At 47.4% G+C, this 16,667-nt stretch overlaps 2 protein-coding genes and 1 long non-coding RNA gene across 40 annotated transcripts in view; 2 read left to right on the plus strand and 1 right to left on the minus strand.

Annotated features, from left to right (window-relative positions):
• The window catches only part of ATXN2 (ataxin 2), a 114,684-nt gene extending 104,617 nt beyond the window's left edge, over positions 1–10,067 (plus strand). For 20 of the 37 annotated variants that reach the window (XM_082698323.1, XM_082698355.1, XM_082698334.1 and 17 more), the window contains 4 exons: positions 5,131–5,276; positions 5,946–6,173; positions 8,423–8,591; positions 9,448–10,067. In XM_082698323.1, the coding sequence (XP_082554449.1) occupies positions 5,131–5,276; positions 5,946–6,173; positions 8,423–8,591; positions 9,448–9,476 (572 nt within the window). In that variant the 3' untranslated portion in view covers positions 9,477–10,067. The remainder of the gene's footprint in view (positions 1–5,130; positions 5,277–5,945; positions 6,174–8,422; positions 8,592–9,447) is intronic. The other 17 variants (XM_082698358.1, XM_082698324.1, XM_082698346.1 and 14 more) reach the window with 1 other exon arrangement.
• LOC309847805 lies at positions 115–3,235 on the plus strand. The gene is made up of 2 exons (XR_014302637.1): positions 115–339; positions 387–3,235. It is a non-coding gene; the product is annotated as an uncharacterized lncRNA (long non-coding RNA).
• Positions 10,068–10,652: 585 nt separating the features above from the next.
• Positions 10,653–16,667, minus strand: part of SH2B3 (SH2B adaptor protein 3) — a 37,839-nt gene continuing 31,824 nt past the window's right edge. Inside the window, exons 3-8 of one of the 2 annotated variants that reach the window (XM_082698448.1) lie at positions 15,094–15,195; positions 14,921–15,012; positions 14,740–14,834; positions 14,423–14,637; positions 14,157–14,328; positions 10,653–13,994 (exon numbers count right to left, since the gene is read on the minus strand). In XM_082698448.1, coding sequence (XP_082554574.1) covers positions 13,699–13,994; positions 14,157–14,328; positions 14,423–14,637; positions 14,740–14,834; positions 14,921–15,012; positions 15,094–15,195 — 972 coding nt within the window. In that variant the 3' untranslated portion in view covers positions 10,653–13,698. Of the gene's footprint in view, positions 13,995–14,156; positions 14,329–14,422; positions 14,638–14,739; positions 14,838–14,920; positions 15,013–15,093; positions 15,196–16,667 lie in introns of both variants that reach the window. The other variant, XM_082698447.1, reaches the window with a different exon arrangement.

Raw genomic sequence — 16,667 nt, forward strand, 5'->3', positions numbered from 1 at the left:
ATTTAAAAACTGAGTTGCGTCAGAAATTAATTTTTGCATACCAAGCAAACATGTGACGACTGTTTTGGAAGGGCCTAATATTTTCCTTGTTCAAAGAAACTTCTGCTGAACTGCCTTTTTTTTTTTTTTTTTTTTTTTTTTTTTAAATCCAAGCCACAAATTTAGTATAGAAGGCTTAAAATAGCAGGCTTTTTCAGTATCCTGGTAAGAAGAAATTCATCCTTACAAGGATTTTTTAATTGAATAGGGTTGAAATTCTAGGGAAGAAACATTTCTGTCTTTTCAGTCTTTGCATGACTGAAGAAGGTTTAAGATATTCGGGTGTAGACACCCCAGGATGTTTTGAGCTTCACCAGGAAAGCAATATTCGGGTGTAGACACCCCAGGATGTTTTGAGCTTCACCAGGAAAGCGCTGCTTTGCTGCTGGATTATGTTTGGCAGCACCAGCCTCTCTCACCAGCAGTGAAAAGGTAAATAAACAGTGGCTCCTAAATGGAGAAAGTCTGGGCAGGGCTCTGTTTTAGAAATGAATGTGTAAGGTGTGTCTTCTTTATTTTCTAGGGCAGTTTTTGAATAAGGCTAGTCGCAGACTTTCAGTATTTGGAATAGAGAGGTACTAACTTGCACAACAAGTCCTTCAGAAATGTATGTCAATAATGAGTCATTTTATGTGCGATACTATATTTTAAGGGATATTAAGGATTAAGATTTTAAATACTAAATTTTGGATTATTTTAGACAGACTTAATGTCTCAATTTACTAAATGCCAGATTTTAAAAAGTTGAGAAAACATTTTGACTTAAGTTTTCATTGACTGTGTCATGACTTGGTATCCAAAAATAAGTGTGTACTTGTTACTCATTTGGTGCTAGGAATTGTTAACAAATTTAATCCTTTAATAGATGCTCTTTAAAAAGGAGTCTTGCTGTATATCTATACTATTAAAGGGAAACTTTGTATGTGATACAGTTTGTAAAAGACAGTGTCAGTAATTAATTTTATTATGTACTCAATTTGAGGTCTCAAATGTAGTTATCCTCACCATCTTACTGTCTCTGATAGTAAATTTGGAGTCAGTTTCCTGGTAAGTAGCTAAAAGGTCCTTAATCATCAAACCTAAATATTAACTGCCTTAGTACAACTCCCCCTGAAAGGAATTAATAGTTTTTAAAAGAAACTAACAGTGGGGCTGCTGTTTGTAATTTAATTTGCTGCTTTGGACCACCCCCTCCCAAGAAGCCATTTTGTCCTGGTTTGATCTAGTTGCCTGTTACTCCCCTTTAAGAGTTCAGTTTTCTTCACTTGCTTTTTTCTGAATTTAATAGCAAATTGGAAGATTTTGTTTTCATTTTTAGTTTTGCAGTGCTGGTGATCTCTCATGACTTGTGCATCCAAGGTCAAAATGATAAAACCTAGTTAAAAATTAAACACACAGCCTTGTGGACTGAATTGGCTTCAGTAGGATCATGGCTTAGGAAACAGTTTTTATAATGTAGTTATTAGTGTTAGGAGGATTTGACAAGTCATACATTTAGAGTTTTAAACATTTGTATCAGGGAACACAGTGAATGGGAGACTTCTGGACCAGGTAAAACCCAGAAAAGCAATGCTTCTTTGCTTAGCCTGAATTCATCCAGGTTTCATGAAGGCAACTTAATTTTTATAAATCGAAGTTTAACCAATGAATAGCTAAATCAGAATTTTGAAGAAAACTTATTTTTAGTCTTTGGAATCATTGGCTAAATTAATGAACTAATTGGACTCAGTACAGCCTAGCTTTTACTGTCTTCCACTCTCCCCTTCTCCCTTTCCCTGAGTCTAGTAAATTTTCCTCATTTATTTTATCTTGGTTCCTTCCTCTTGGCTCTCTTTTCTTCCAACCTTTATGCCCCTCAACCTTTGGATATCTCTCCTACCCCACCTTTGTCCCATTCTTAACTGGCCTTTCAAGGAACCAGACTGAATTTTTTTGTTATATAAGTATTGAATTAAAATGTGTCAGTTTCACGTTTTTTCCCAATTAGCTGCCCAGTTTTCGTATTTGAGTGGGGGTAAGAGTTCCTGGATGAGGCCCTTGCTTAGCAGATATCTTTTAAGCAAGAAGATAAAGGAAGTTATTTCTAATTACACCTTTCAAAGTTTAATTTGCAGTTAATGATGCATGTTTACAGGGGCTTGATTTTTCTTAGAATGCATTGTAGTTTGCTGTTACTTATGTAGGGAAAGGATTTTTTTTGTTGTTTTTAAATAACATAAGGTATTACTTGTTTCAGGGGTACAGGTTTTTTGTTTTTTTGTTTTTTGTTTTTTGTTTTTAAACAAAAGCCTGTGTAGATGCGCACAGTTTGGGTTACTTGAAGTATTTGTGCTGTGAATGCAAATGAGATATAAATTAGAATATAGCCTTTTGATACCTTTTATTTTTTTATTTTTTATAAACATAAACTGTGAATCACCAGGTTTACACAGTTCACAGCACTCACCAAAGCACATACCCTCCCCAATGTTCATAACCCCACCCCCCTTCCCCCAACCCCCCTCCCCCAGCAACCCTCAGTTTGTTTTGTGAGATTAAGAGTCACTTATGGTTTGTCTCCCTCCCAGTCCTATCTTGTTTCATTTATTCTGCCTTTTGATACCTTTTAAAAGTGCATGGTAAAACATATTTCATCTTTAATTTTTTTCCAAATAATTTCAAGATTTTAACCTTTTTAAATGGATGAATTACTTCATTATGAGACATCATGGATGTAATTATTCTCCTTGTTGGAGGTAATGTTATTTTGTCAGAAAATTAATAATATAGCACCCAGCTAGAGTTTATTTTTTATTTATTGTTTTTTAAAACTTCACTTAGAAGGTTAAAGTACAAACCTCTCTTGAATAAAGTTTAAAAAATAGAAATTCTGAGATTCTGTACTAGGTCTTGGTATTCAGGAATTGCTTTCCCCTAGATATATTTAGTATTGTTGCAAATGAAACATTTAAGCTTGGGATAGGGAGGATTTTGATGCTAATAGTGTGAAAATAAGGAGCGTGAGGGGCACCTGGCTGGCGCGGTGGAGCACGTGACTGGATCTCAGGGTCATCATCGTCAACTCCACACTGTGGCTGTGAGTGACTCTAGACAACATTCTCCAGTAGAACTTCAGTGATGATAAGTGTGCTGTAAATTGTGCTGTGTAATCAGAACCACTAGCTACATGTGGCTATTGTAGTTATGTAAAAATAAATTTGAAGAGTGAGTATAACATTTTTATAAGAGCAGAGTTGGGTTCGAAATTTACATCAGGTCTTTTCGACCAAGTCAGTGCCTAGACAGTTTGGGGGGATCTGAAAGTTAACGAAGTGAAGATGATGGTGAAGAATGGCTGCTTAATAAGCAGATGAGTTCGTAGAAAGACACTGACACGTGGGGACCAGGGAGTTCAGGGAAAGCAGTTAGCACATTATTCTTCCTAGCTCCCAGAAAACAGGCATGGACTCTTCCTAAAAACACCCAGAGACTATCTTGCCACAATCTTCCTTGTTAATATGTTCCAGTGTGTATTAACTCTTAGGGAAACTTTTTCACTGTATAAATGAAAGTGTTTTGTTTAATCTGGGTATTAACAAATATTAATGCCTGCTATGACATTGGCAGTGGATGCACAGGTGATCCTAGCACTGGCTTTTTGCCTCACCCTTGCCTCGTTTAAAAGATACGTGTATGGGGTGCCTGGCTAGCTCAGATAGTAGAGTGTGCAGCTCTCAAACTCAGGATTGTGAGTTCAAGCCACATGCTGGGCATAGAGTCTACTTTAAAAAATACATACAGTTGGGGAGATAACCACTTAGGCTGGAATATTGGTGGCCTTTGGTCCTACAATGTCAGGCATAACAGAATTGCTTCATGTGCCTAACCCTCTGCATAACATTTCTTTGGGACGTGCCGGGTGTCACCTATGCTGGTGACTCTTGGCCGTCTTGCCTATTAGACTGTTGGAGTTAGAGTGCCCGTTCTCATAGCAGCGCTTGTTTCTTCCTGTCAGTCCCCTGTATGTCTGTATTTGCTCACGTGTCATAGGAGGAACATGAGGAGCTATTTTGGATTGTTTCTGTGTACGAACTTAGCTTCTCTGGAATTTTAGGATGAATTTGGGAGAATGCTGAAGTCCTGTGTTGCTAGGGATGTGTCTTAAGAACACTGTGCTCAGCTCATTGCCACATCGTGGTTAGATTTGTATCTGTGCTGCCAGGAGTTACTAGAAGCAGTGAACTCACTGTGATTGTGATTCTCAGATTGCTGTTTTGGGAATACATGAACAAACAAATTTATATGTAATCTCCTGTTTGGTATCAAGGTATGGTCTTGCTGAGATCCGTAAAGAATTGGCATTAGGTTCTCAGGTCTGATGAACACATTTTTACTTAGAATGGCCCATCATACTTCCTTTGAAGTTATTCTAGCTAGTAAAAATCTTCCTGAAGTCTGGGATGCTTTGAAGGGAGTTCATTTTTCTACACAGTTTAGGTAATTCCATTTAGTAGATTTTTTAAAGCAAAGGTGAGGCAGATCCTTGAGTAGGGAGGATCCAGGGTATGAACTGAATGGCAGAGGGACTTCTCTGATCCGCTGAGACTGATTATGGTCATTTGCTGTGAAGATAGAGCCCTGGCCTTGCCTCGCTCCCAGCCCCATTGCAGTCCGTGCCCACGGGACACTGTGTCTGCTCCAGGGCAGTAGCATGGTGAGGTTAGCCAGATGATGGCCTTGAGCTAAAGAGAGAGAGAGAGAGAGAGAGAGTGTGTGTGTGTGTGTGTGTGTGTGTGTGTGTGTGGATTGTTTTTGCTTATCTGTTTAAGTTGCTTTTTCAGGAAAATATGGTGACTGTTTATAAGAATAAATTTAATTCGATTTTAATGTGTACAGCTGTGTTATAGAAATAAAATGCTAGTGTAATTGGTAAGTGATAACGTCACACTTAGATTTTCAAGAAAATGGATGGTTTAAGTGGAGTCGAAAACAGATTGGTGAAAGCCTAAGTTAGGCGTGGAGTATCACGAAAGCTCAGCTGATGAGGCACAGAGGAGCACTTGAGATGGTCCTACATGTCGATTGTACGCACACCTTTCTCTTTCACTTCAGTTTCCACTGGCTCCCTTGCTCAGCAGTATGCGCACCCTAATGCTACCCTGCACCCACATACTCCACATCCTCAGCCTTCAGCTACCCCCACCGGACAGCAGCAGAGCCAGCATGGTGGCAGTCATCCTGCACCCAGTCCTGTTCAGGTAAGGAGATACCCAGGTCCTTGTAGAAGTGCGTCGTTCTGTTCACTGGGCGTTTCCACTGCTGAGGAGCGCGTTGGGTATCGCTTGATCAAAACCCCTCAGAGCGTTGCTTCGCGGCGCCAGCAGACAGCTAACTCTGCCCGCTGTGGCCCTGGCGTTTGGTTTTTGTTGTTACTGTTTTTAAGGCATATTAAGATACATCTTGAGAATGAAGTGATTTGGGTAAGTTCTAGAAATAATTGATTGAAAAATCTAATTTAACATTGTGTAAGAGATTTGCTTGGGATTTTTTTTTTTTTGGACAGTTAACACAATGAGGTCTTTTCCATGTTAGTTTCTGTAGTCCTGTTTGTTAACAGGGCACTCGAGGATCTCTTTGACATCTTTCAGTTCCCGGGGCAGTGGACTTGCTTTACCTCTGCTTGGTTGGGGTCTTGCCACCGCCAGGCTGAGAATTGGGCTTGTGCCCAGAAGGGAGTGTCTCTGAATGGGGGTGCCCCCCAGGCCTGCCCTTCCCACCCTGTACATTCTCTGGTACTTGCCACTGGCCTTCATCTTCAGTGGGCCCAGTGGAGCCTACGCTCATGTATGGAGTTCAGCTTTGTGTGTGACCTTATCTGCTTTTCATTGAAGAAATGGTTTTCTCAGTTCTTTCTTGTCGCTTTGCAGCACCATCAGCACCAGGCCGCCCAGGCGCTCCATCTGGCCAGTCCACAGCAGCAGTCAGCCATTTACCACGCGGGGCTCGCACCAACCCCACCTTCCATGACCCCTGCCTCCAATACGCAGTCGCCACAGAATAGTTTCCCAACAGCACAACAGACCGTCTTTACAATCCATCCTTCTCACGTTCAGCCGGCATACACCAATCCTCCCCACATGGCCCACGTACCTCAGGTAAACCAGCTTTAGCCAACTTTCTGTGGAGATCAAGTAAGAAATAAGAAAGTTATTGGAGAAGCAGTGAAGAGCCAGGTGCTCTGCAGGCTAGGAAACCCTGTGTGTGATGCCATCTGCCTGTCTCCCTTCCCCACTCAAATACATGTGATCTGGCCCTAACTGAATGTTGGTGTGGTTTTGTAATGAGGTCAGTGAAGTTGTTGATGGGTCAGTCCTTCAGTGTTTCCCATCTGAGACCTTATAAATCTCTCTGATTTTGGAATGCAGCCCAGTCCTTTCCTTCCTGTGTCTGCTTTGCTATGTTTGATACAGCTTCACTGCTATATGTGTATACATAGTCACACATTCTTTCTCCTCTTCTCCCTTCCCTCTCTCTCTATCCCTACCCGATTCTCCCTCCCTCACTCCCCCCCCCCCACACACACACAAACACACACACAGAGAGAGAGAGAGAAAGACTGGCAGGGAGGTTGGGCCTTCACAAATTCTCAGCTCTCTGAGGTGACTGCCCTGAGCCTGTCCGCTTGACTCTTAGTTACACGAGTTCCAGAGAAATCTCTCCCCTTGTTTTCCTTGCCTGTCAGTACATCCGCTTTGACCATATGTTGTACTTCTTGAAAGGGCTTGGCCTTATACATTGGTGAGTGTAACTAGAAGTTGGAAGCACTCAGGCATTCCCATTTTTCTTAGCATCCTGGCTCTCTGGGGCTCTCCTCCAGCGTGAGCCTCTGATGGTTGAAAGGTGTGGTTGCCATCTCCGTGGTTGCCGGCTGCATCAGCTGCTGACTTAAGTCCCTGCAATCCAGGGCCAAGTTAGATGATCTTAATAAGGAGCTGCACTGACATTGGGCTCTAACACTGTCCTTGAGGCCCTCCCTGGAGCTGTTAAGGGTGAATCGGCTGTATTTGATGGCTCTTTTTGCTGCTTTCATAACAGAACTGTCTGAGGCAGGTGTAGGCTAGCCTGCTCACTGAACTCCATTTCCTGTTAAACGGTGCGCCCCCGAGGCGCTGGCATGCTGGGGGCTGGAGCTCCCTCTCAGAAGGCGACATTGTGACTAGAGTTCTGCAGCTCTGGGGAGTTTGGGCGTCCTCCCCTGCACAAGTGAGGAAGGTCCTGTGGTGTGGCGCACTGCATCGGATGGTTGGTTTTGACAGTGGGGAGGGGGCCGGTCTGGTCAGGTGTGGGCCAGCGTGGTTTGGCTGAATCAGGAGCTTCATGAGAGCTGGGTCCTTGAGGTGGTTAGCAGAGGCTGGTGGCTAAGTAGATACGTGAATTTACCTTAAGTTAGAGTTCCCAAAACCTCACTTTTGTGTTTTTGTGCTGAACGAGAAAAAGGTTAACACTTCCAGGGAAGTCCAGATACGCCATGGGCCCACTGGAATATGGAAGACAGTAAAAGCAGCATTTCATGCAAGGCTTATTGTGGTCGAGGACAGTGCACAGGGAGGCAGGAAAGGAGGGCTCTTCTGGGCCTGCCGTGTCTCCCCAGGGCTGGGATCCAGCAGGTGGGCTGGCTAACCCTTTTCCAGCTTGACAGACCAGGTTGCACTCACTATCACTTGGTTTAGGGACACGGGGCTGGCCCAGATAATTTCACATCACTCCTCCCCCACTTCATTGAGCCATTTACTGCAGCCTCCTCCTCCTGCTCAGTCAGCACGTCTCTTAGAATAAAGGGGCCCGACTGTCTCTTCTCTCGCTGCCCAGACTCATTCTTCACAGAGATGTGCCGGTGAGCAGACAAGCAGAGGGGAGGGGCAGACCACAAGAGGGCGAAGGAATCCATAGATGACTGTCATCGCCCGCTTTCCTAATTAAAAGGGAGGTTACCTTTAAAACTGCTTCAGGCCCCACTCAGACGCCAGATCCTGAAGCATCGTTGCATCTCTTCCTAGTAAGTCGAGAAAGCTTCCCTCGGATCAGATACCTAGCTTTGTGACGGTCTTGCCTGACACACACAGAATCCAGCAGTCAGAAATGTTGAAGGCTAGGATGTTGCAGCCCTTACTTTTACCCAGGCTTGCTGGGCGCCTGCACCCTCAGCCTTGCAGGACCTGCTAAAGGGTGACGCATGTCTGTAGGTCAATGGATGATCCACTAGGGAGTGTCCACAGGGGAAAGAAAGGGCCCTGAGGGCCCCCCTGTTGGCCTTTCCTGCCCCAGCCCAGCTAAAGGAACACAGTTGACATGTTGTTTAAGCTGGAGATGTTGCCTGTATGCGTAAAAGAGCTCTCTGTTTCAGGCTCATGTACAGTCAGGAATGGTTCCTTCTCATCCAACTGCCCATGCGCCAATGATGCTAATGACGACACAGCCACCCGGCGGTCCCCAGGCCGCCCTCGCTCAAAGTGCACTACAGCCCATTCCAGTCTCGACAACAGCGCATTTCCCCTATATGACGCACCCTTCAGGTGAGGCGTGTGTGTGCAGGGGCCGCCGGGCACCCCAAAGCATTCTGCTCGCACAGATCGAATGGCAGGCAGGGCCAGCGCTTCAAGCCCCGCATTTGAGAACTAGGCAGACCCGTCAGAGTGTGCACAGTAGGGACTGTGACAATCAGTTCAGTGTCAGGGCCTGAGGCTTCCAGGAGCCGAGTCTGTGTGTGTTCTGATGGTATACAGGATTTGGCTTGATGAGAAGCAGCAGCAGCATTCTGTGTGGCTGACGCATGCTTAGGACTCAGTTGGCCTTCCTTGTTACAATAGGCTGGACAGGGCAGCGTTCGCCTTCCTTAGTGCCCCCCTGCCCCCCACCCCCAGTCTGACGGGGGTGGTTACCACCATGGCAGAGTTTGATTGTAGCTCTGGAGAAGACTACTGATGAGAAAGTGTGCTGTGTGTGGATTGGTTTTGAGTGTAGCCTTAGCTCCAGCCTATGCCCTGACAGGGAGAGAAGGCCCCGTGATTGTGCTCTAACACTTGATGGCTGCCATGGCGATATTTCAGTCTAACCTGTTACTCTGAAATCAATACTGGTGCGTGGCTAGTATCTGGGGAGGGGGTATGTTAAGGCCTTTTTCTCTACCCCATGAGCAACAAATCTTCTGGGAGTTTTACCTGAAGTGGTTTTACATCTGACTGGTTTGTTTTCTACCCACCCACCTACCCCTCCCCTTTTTGGTGCAGATGGGAGGGGGAAGAGTGAATTGAATTTTGAGTCTTGTTCAGCTAGCACAAGGATAGTTTACAGGTGTGTGCTGCAGAGACACTAGGCTGATGTACGGTGTTGCCAGTTTTCTGTTTAAATATCCACTTTTCTTTCTTACAGTACAAGCCCACCACCAACAGCAGTTGTAAGGCTGCCCTGGAGGAACCGAAAGGCCAAATTCCCTCCTCCCTTCTACTGCTTCTACCAACTGGAAGCACAGAAAACTAGAATTTCATTTATTTTGTTTTTAAAAAATATATGTTGATTTCTTGTAACATCCAATAGGAATGCTAACAGTTCACTTGCAGTGGAAGATATTTGGACCGAGTAGAGGCATTTAGGAACTTGTGGGCTGTTCCATAATTCCATATGCTATTTCAGAGTCCCGCAAGTACCCCAGCTCTGCTTGCTGAAACTGGAAGTTATTTATTTTTTAATGACCCTCGAAAGTCATGAACACATCAGCTAGCAAAAGAAGTAACAAGAGTGATTCTTGCTGCTATTACTGCTATAAAAAAAAAAAAATCAAGACTTGGAACGCCCTTTTACTAAACTTGACAAAGGTTCAGTAAATTCTTACCGTCAAAATGACGGGTTATTATTTATAAATCAAGTTTGATGGAGTGATCACTGTCTACAGTGGTTCAACTTTTAAGTTAAGGGAAAAACTTTTACTTTGTAGATAATATAAAATAAAAACTTAAAAAAAAATAAAAAATAAAAAAAGTTTTAAAAACTGATATCAAGTTAGTGTGTGTTTGTATAAGCTTAAGATATTTCTATTATAGGATACTTCGTATCAAGGCAGGAGGGCTGAGTGTGCTTTCTTAAATAATCCTGGAAGGTTAGTTGTCAAATGACTTTTCTTCTTCACCTTTAGTTCTGGTTCAAGGTATCTCTAGAAAGAGACAAGACTGAGACATTCTCTTTGGTGGATAAAGGTCCGCTCCAGGAGGAGGAAGGCTGGCCAGAGCTGGGCAGCACTGAGATACCACATCCTCAGCCTGATGCTGGTTCTGTAAGCTTCCTTTTTAATATCTCCTGAACGCAGATGAGTGTTGTTAGTCAGAAGTCGTCCTGATTCACACACCTATTTTACCAGAAGGGGGCAGGAGACACTTTTTAAAAAGAAACTGATAAATCCAGAAGACTGAAAAGCTAAAACACACAGCGCTGTACAGAGTCGCATACTGCTGTAGACTCACAGCGGTGCTCACGCTGCCGCGCGAGGGAGCAGAGGGAGGAGCGAGCAGTGGAGCGGAGCAGGGGTTGTGCAGAGACCGCAGTCCTGTAATGATAGAGCCTTTAAAGATTGTGGCAACGAGTCAGTTCTGAAAACTTTTAATTCATGTGTAGCAATTTGTACATTATAGCAAAATTTGCATTATTCAAGAATAAGTTACTTGTACAGTACATAAACAATACATAAAAATTTGCCAAATATCTTCTGCCTATAATGATACAGAATGGATCCATTTACGCCGTTGTCATTACAATGTGCTGCTTATTCCAGCCAAACACTGGGTGTCAGATGTGTCCTTGTTAATGGTGGATAATATACTATCAAGTTCCTCAAGCCTGTGGGAGATGTTAGAGCTCACGTGACATTTGCAATAAGAGACGTAGCCCTGAATTAAAAGCATGAAGGAATCTCAGGCAACACTTAGGGAAGAGTTCAAGGCCTTGATTTTAGGTTAAGAAACTGTTATGTAAAAATAGTGTTTTCTGGCCTAAGATTTTAATGATTGCTATTCCTTTTTCCTACACGGTCCAGAAATGATCAAAGGCAGAAGATTTATACCAGATAAAGCCATATGGATTGCTGGTCTAAAATTCAAGGCAGGTTAGTTGACTTAATTCTTTGGTGCTGGTGACTGTTAGTATGTAAAAGTTCATTCAAGACAGAAGGAGGAAGTGATGGTGCTGGGAGCAGTCAAGCTATCCTTGTTGTCTTGTCCTTAAAGCTAACTGGAGGGATCATGGTGCTTACTGTCCCTGTGGCACTCAGAGCCCGGGCTCTCGGTGGAGGCTGCTGGCTTGGCTTCTTGCTGCCAGTCACCCTGGGGCCAGGAGGGTGGTGGGGTGTGCTGTGACCATGCTGGGCTGACTGTAGCCAGCAGGGTCACTGCCTGTGAAAGAGGCATCTAGCCCAGGGGACCCACGGCTCCTTTTCTCCATCTCGACCTGCTCTAGCAGAAAGAAAAGGCAGTGGCTCAGTGTCACTTCTTCTCAGGCCCTGAGGGGGCTTTTTGGGGGGCCGTATTTGAGCTGTCCTGGGAACTTGGACATGTTTTTAAAGGAAGTGTTTTTCTTGAGCGTATTAACTGAAGCAGTCTGGAGGTGGGTGACTTCCAGTTTTCTGTCGCTGAGTCTGGACTTGTCCTTCATAGACAGTGGGTCAGAGCTGCTAGTTTACTGTGCCTGGCTTGCCTTTTCGTATTACCTGAGAATTGTATGGTGAGCAGCTAAGCAGTGAGGGTCCCTGGCTTAACGATGTCACATTCCAGGTGTTTCGATTCCATCCCTTCTGGCTAGAGGGACCGGACTCACGTGGGTTGTGCCTAATTGGCCCCTTTCCTGTGCAGCCAAGGGGACAATCTGTACCAGTGCCTTCTCAGCACTTTCTTTGATGAGTTTTCTCTAGGAGAAATTCAGAACATAGAAAAAAAACCACAAATCTGGATTGGATCTGCTTTATAATCTACTGAAAACACCCAGGAGTGTTGGTTTTTAAAGTGGTGAAGAGGTGACTGCTTGGCCCCCTCGACGCCCCGCCCCCCCAAAAAAAGAAAACCCCAGAAAATTCTAGAATCAAAAGTCTGACTTCTGGGAATACAGAGAATGGCTTGAGGGAGCAAACCGAACAGTCCCCCCAGATAAGGCAAGCAGTAGTTTTAGGCCCGGGTTTAAATTTAGCCTCTGACTGATGTATTTGTAAAGGTTAAGCTGTGCTGGACTCCCAGTTTCCTAGAAGCCACATGGGTGAGCCTGCTGCTGGCACCCGGGAGCAGCTGGCTCCACTCTGTCACTGCCCCCTTGTTTTAGAGCCTCTGCGTGAAAGTCCTGGGGGGAGCCAGCTCCCCTGTGAATTGTATTACTGGTGAAAGGCAAGTATAGAGGGAGGCTCGACCGCAGGCCCCTGGCTGGCGGAGACGCTGTGTGCCCGCGAGTGTGCCCGCGAGTGTGCCCGCGAGTGCGCGCACACATTCCTCATCAAGAGAAGCAGTGAGTGGCTGGCACAGAACGCTGATTGTGGCTGTTAAAGGAGTTTCTCATTAGCTGTGGCACCAGATTCCCAGCTCCTCTTTTGGCTCAAGAACGAGCCTAAAACCTTGTGGGAAAGTTTATAAGCCATTAGATGTCTGGGGTTTCCTGAGCCAGCCCCGTTGGTGAAGGATGGCCCGGGAGCCCCTCCTCCCCTTTTACTTGTCCCTTCCCTTACCCCTTGGTTAAACTAGTTTAACTCTCCCCATAAAACTGCTATTCACCAGAATCCAGTTTTTTATTCATAAGGCACCAGGGTAGAATTATTCCTTGCCACCCTCCTATTTCAGTAATTGCCTGAATTTCCCTGAAAGGGTGACGTATTTCACTTCTCTTCATTAGTAAGGACAGTGGCTACTCAGCAGCAGGTGACTGTCCTGAGGATGAAAGACGTGGAAGCCAGGCGTGCTGGCTCAGACTGGGAACTAGTCAGGTAGGGTTTGCATAGCTGTCTCTGAACTACAAAATCGCATGGGTATTAGTTTAAAGAGTGCAATGACATAAGCAATAAATGAGTTTGAAAACCTGAATCCTTTGAAAAATTAATCTGAGGTAAAATGTTTAAAAAAAATTTTTAACCTTGAGCTTTGTCCTAAAGCTGCAAGTCAGAGCAGGAGTGGTGTGTTCACCTATGACGTGGGTGACGGCAGACCTGCCACGTGGCCTGAGGCTACAACAGGCAAACCATAGGAGAATCCAGGGCTTGTTAGTGTTTTGGGCTTCCTGACAACCCCCCCCCCCCGCCCCGAAAGTCTGCCATCAGCTGTGACAGTGTCAGTGAAAAAGAGAGCCCAGATTCTGCCGCCAGCTCTGGCCCTCACCCACCACCTCCCATAAGAGGATGGGACTGGTCCTGGGGACTCAGGGTAAGAACTGGTGGCATCTGCGAACAAGAACTACATCTGTAAACAGGTGGTGGACGATGAAACTTACAGGAGGCCCTTTAACAGGCCAAATAGAAGGGTCACATCGAAACTGGAGCAGTTCACAGTGTCCCTTAACTCTCTCTCTGGAAGGAAGGAAAGAAAATTACATTCACAAGTTCCCATCTCTGCTTGCTTGTGCTCCTCAGGGCCACGTGTGAGGCCCGGGATTCCTCACCGCCGGTCAGAGAGGTGTGTACTGATTGTCTATGGCCCGTACATGGCTCCGGGAGGAGGAGTCCATTTCGTAGTCTGAGTCCCGGGCTCGACTGGCAGCTTCAGGCTCCAGGTGCCGCAGGCTGTTTTCCAGCTCCTCAGGCGAAGGCAGCAGGTGGAATATCTGCTCTGGGGGGGAGGCCCGGCTGGGGGGACCCTCCGGGCCATGCCCTCGCGGACAGCCAGAAGAGCTAAGGTGGGGAAGGCCCAGCTCCGAATCCCAGTGAGCAAGGGAGAAAGGGAACAGGACGGTGTTGGAGGAACCTGGGGGACAAGTGACCAAGAGAGAGACCAGCGCAGTCAGTCTTAATGTGATGGGGCAGATGTTGGAAGAACACAAAAACAGATCTCTGTGCCCCTGGGTTTGCAGCAAGCTTTTACCCTCTGGTTCCCTGTGCCACCCACCCCCTTTATCAAGGGTCACACCTGGTGGCTGGGAGACGACGACCACATAGCTGGACAAGCGGACGTCACAGGCAGCCCCGCACTCGAGTGGGATGGGAGAGCGCTGGAAGTGGTGGAGCATGTCCACGACGGAGGGGAAGTGGAGGTGCTGCACTCGGCACTGGCCTCGCTCGGTCAGCGACAGGCGCAGGTGCTGGAGAGGAGAGGAGAGCAGGCTCAGCCACTGGCCATGAGGGCTTCGAACTTGGGGGTGGCGGAGGTGCAGCGCCACCTACTATGGCCCGTACCTTGGCTATGCCTTGGAAGTTGAACGTGAGCACATACTCCCCTCGCCGTGTCTCGCTCTGCCGTACCAGGAACACTCCGTGAGCATCGGGACCCTGCAGCTGAACCAGCTGGGCTGCCTTCACCCGGGAGATGGGGCCATGGAACCAGGGATAGCAGGACAGGAAGTGATCTGTTTTCTGACAGGCTGGGTCTGGCAACCCCCCAGGAGAAGCACCTGGTAGACAGGACGGGTGATGGTCACCCCCGGTGGGTACCTCACATCCGAGGCGGAAGCTGGTTCCGACTTACCCGGAGAACGGAGGCCTGACCCACTCACCTTGGTTCAGGGAATCGGTGCTTCCCCGTGGGGAGTTGGATGTGCCAGACTCCGGGGCTGAGGGAGTGTGCGTCTCTGGGTCTGTGTTCTCCAGCCTGCTGAAGAGGCTGAGGTTAGGATCTGGATAGACCAGGGCAGTAGGGAAAGGTCAGGAGTGGGGCCCTATGGTCTGGGGCCTCACCTTTGGCCTGTGCATTCCCGGAGCTCGGCCATCCAAGAATTCAGCTGCTGCTCGTCCCCCACCTCAAAGATGATGTCTGTCCGGTCCTTCACCTGGCAAGGAGGAAGGGAGTGGCTGTGTGGGTGCCTTGGGTGTGTAGGTGTGACCCCCGGATGGGAAAAGCCATTACTTACCTTCAGGACAAAGGTATAGAGGTTGTCCGGCATCTCGAGACGTGTGCACCGCCGAACCTCCTGGATACTGGAGCAGGCTGCTTGGAGCTTGGGCTTTGAACTCTAGGAGACCAAGGGAGGGCACTCGAGGCTTGTTCCTGATGGCCCTTCGTCCACCCAGGCCTCTCCTTTCCTGCAGTCTCCCCAAGGGCTTAGTTGGGTGAGTGAGTGCTCGTGGTGCTGCCAGGCGGGCACCCCAAGCCTGGACCAAGGTCTAGCATCGTGGCTTGCTGGAGCCTTGCGGAAGCCCTTCTCCTATAGCCTCTGAGCACTCTTCCCGTGCCCCAGTATACCTGAACCTGTCTCTGACAGGTGTGCCTGCTGACCTGTCCCTCCTCCACCGGTGGAACAAAAAGCGCCCCCCACCCCACAACCCCGCACAACGGCTGCTGACCTCATCAAAAGAAGCGCCGAGAGTGGACATGAGGGCATCCAACCCAAGTCACATTTCCCTCCGTGGCACTGCCTGTGCCGGGGGCTCAGCCCTTTCTCCTGCCTTTAGTTTATCCCCATGCCATCAGTTCATCAGTGCAGGCCTCTCCGGGCCTTGTAGGAAACATGCTCTCATCACATCATAAAGAGAAGCAGCTCAAATCTTGAAGGTGAAGTCTTTTGCCTGAGGGAGGGTAGATCAGGTTTTCACCTCCGTCCACAGCGTACAGCCTAAAAGTTCACACTGCCACGCCCAGCTAGTCTGTCTACAAGGCTGAAGATGCGGGGTCGGATCTGGCTGCAGGGTGGGGGTTGGCAGAGCGGCTTAGCCACAGGTTCTTGGGGCTCCTGCCAGCATCCCTAAAGGAACAAACCTTGGTATGGCTGGTCCCAGGTAGAACCAGCTGGAAACCTACACAAAACCTTGGACCCAGGAGTCTCCCATGACATCCAGCATACACGGGGTTCAGAGTGCATGGGAAGTGGTCCCCTACCCCTTTGCAAGCAAGGGCTCCTCTCCCAGGTCCTGAATGAACCTGACTGAAGCAGGGGCTGAGCTTGCAGATGCCTGTTCCCAGGGAGCAGGAAGCCCTGGGGCTCTAGAGCACAGAAGCCAGCATCTCTAGGGCAGCAGCTTCTCAGAATGCAGGTCTCCCCTCTACTGCCCCCCCATCTCCTCCTCTTCCTCTTGTGATCAGGGTAATAAGATTATTTCTCGTGAGGTCATGAGATGATGGATGGCTGCTTCCAGTAGGGGCCAGAAGCAGATAAGAACAGCGGAAGGAGCCAAAGATGATGAAGGAATGGACAGGGAGCCTAGTTGGGCCCCGTCTCTCAAGGACCGGGAGACCGCCAGGCCCACCTAGGACCAGCCCGACCAAGCCAACACAGGGCAGGGGCAGCGGAATGGAAACAAGGCAGGCCCAAAGGCTTGTTCCTGGCACTGTGACTTTGGGGGAATCTGACCTCTGCATCTCGAGCAGAAGCTGCCTTTTCAAGAAGTGGTACAGGAGCGCATCCCCAAAGCCACGTGTGTGACTGCTCGAGACACACAGGCACCAGGCATCTCTGATAGAAGGATGGTGACCCTAGGGCCAGGCCAC

This window comes from Mustela nivalis, assembly GCF_964662115.1.
Source record: "Mustela nivalis genome assembly, chromosome: 14".
Classification (NCBI taxonomy): domain Eukaryota; kingdom Metazoa; phylum Chordata; class Mammalia; order Carnivora; family Mustelidae; genus Mustela; species Mustela nivalis.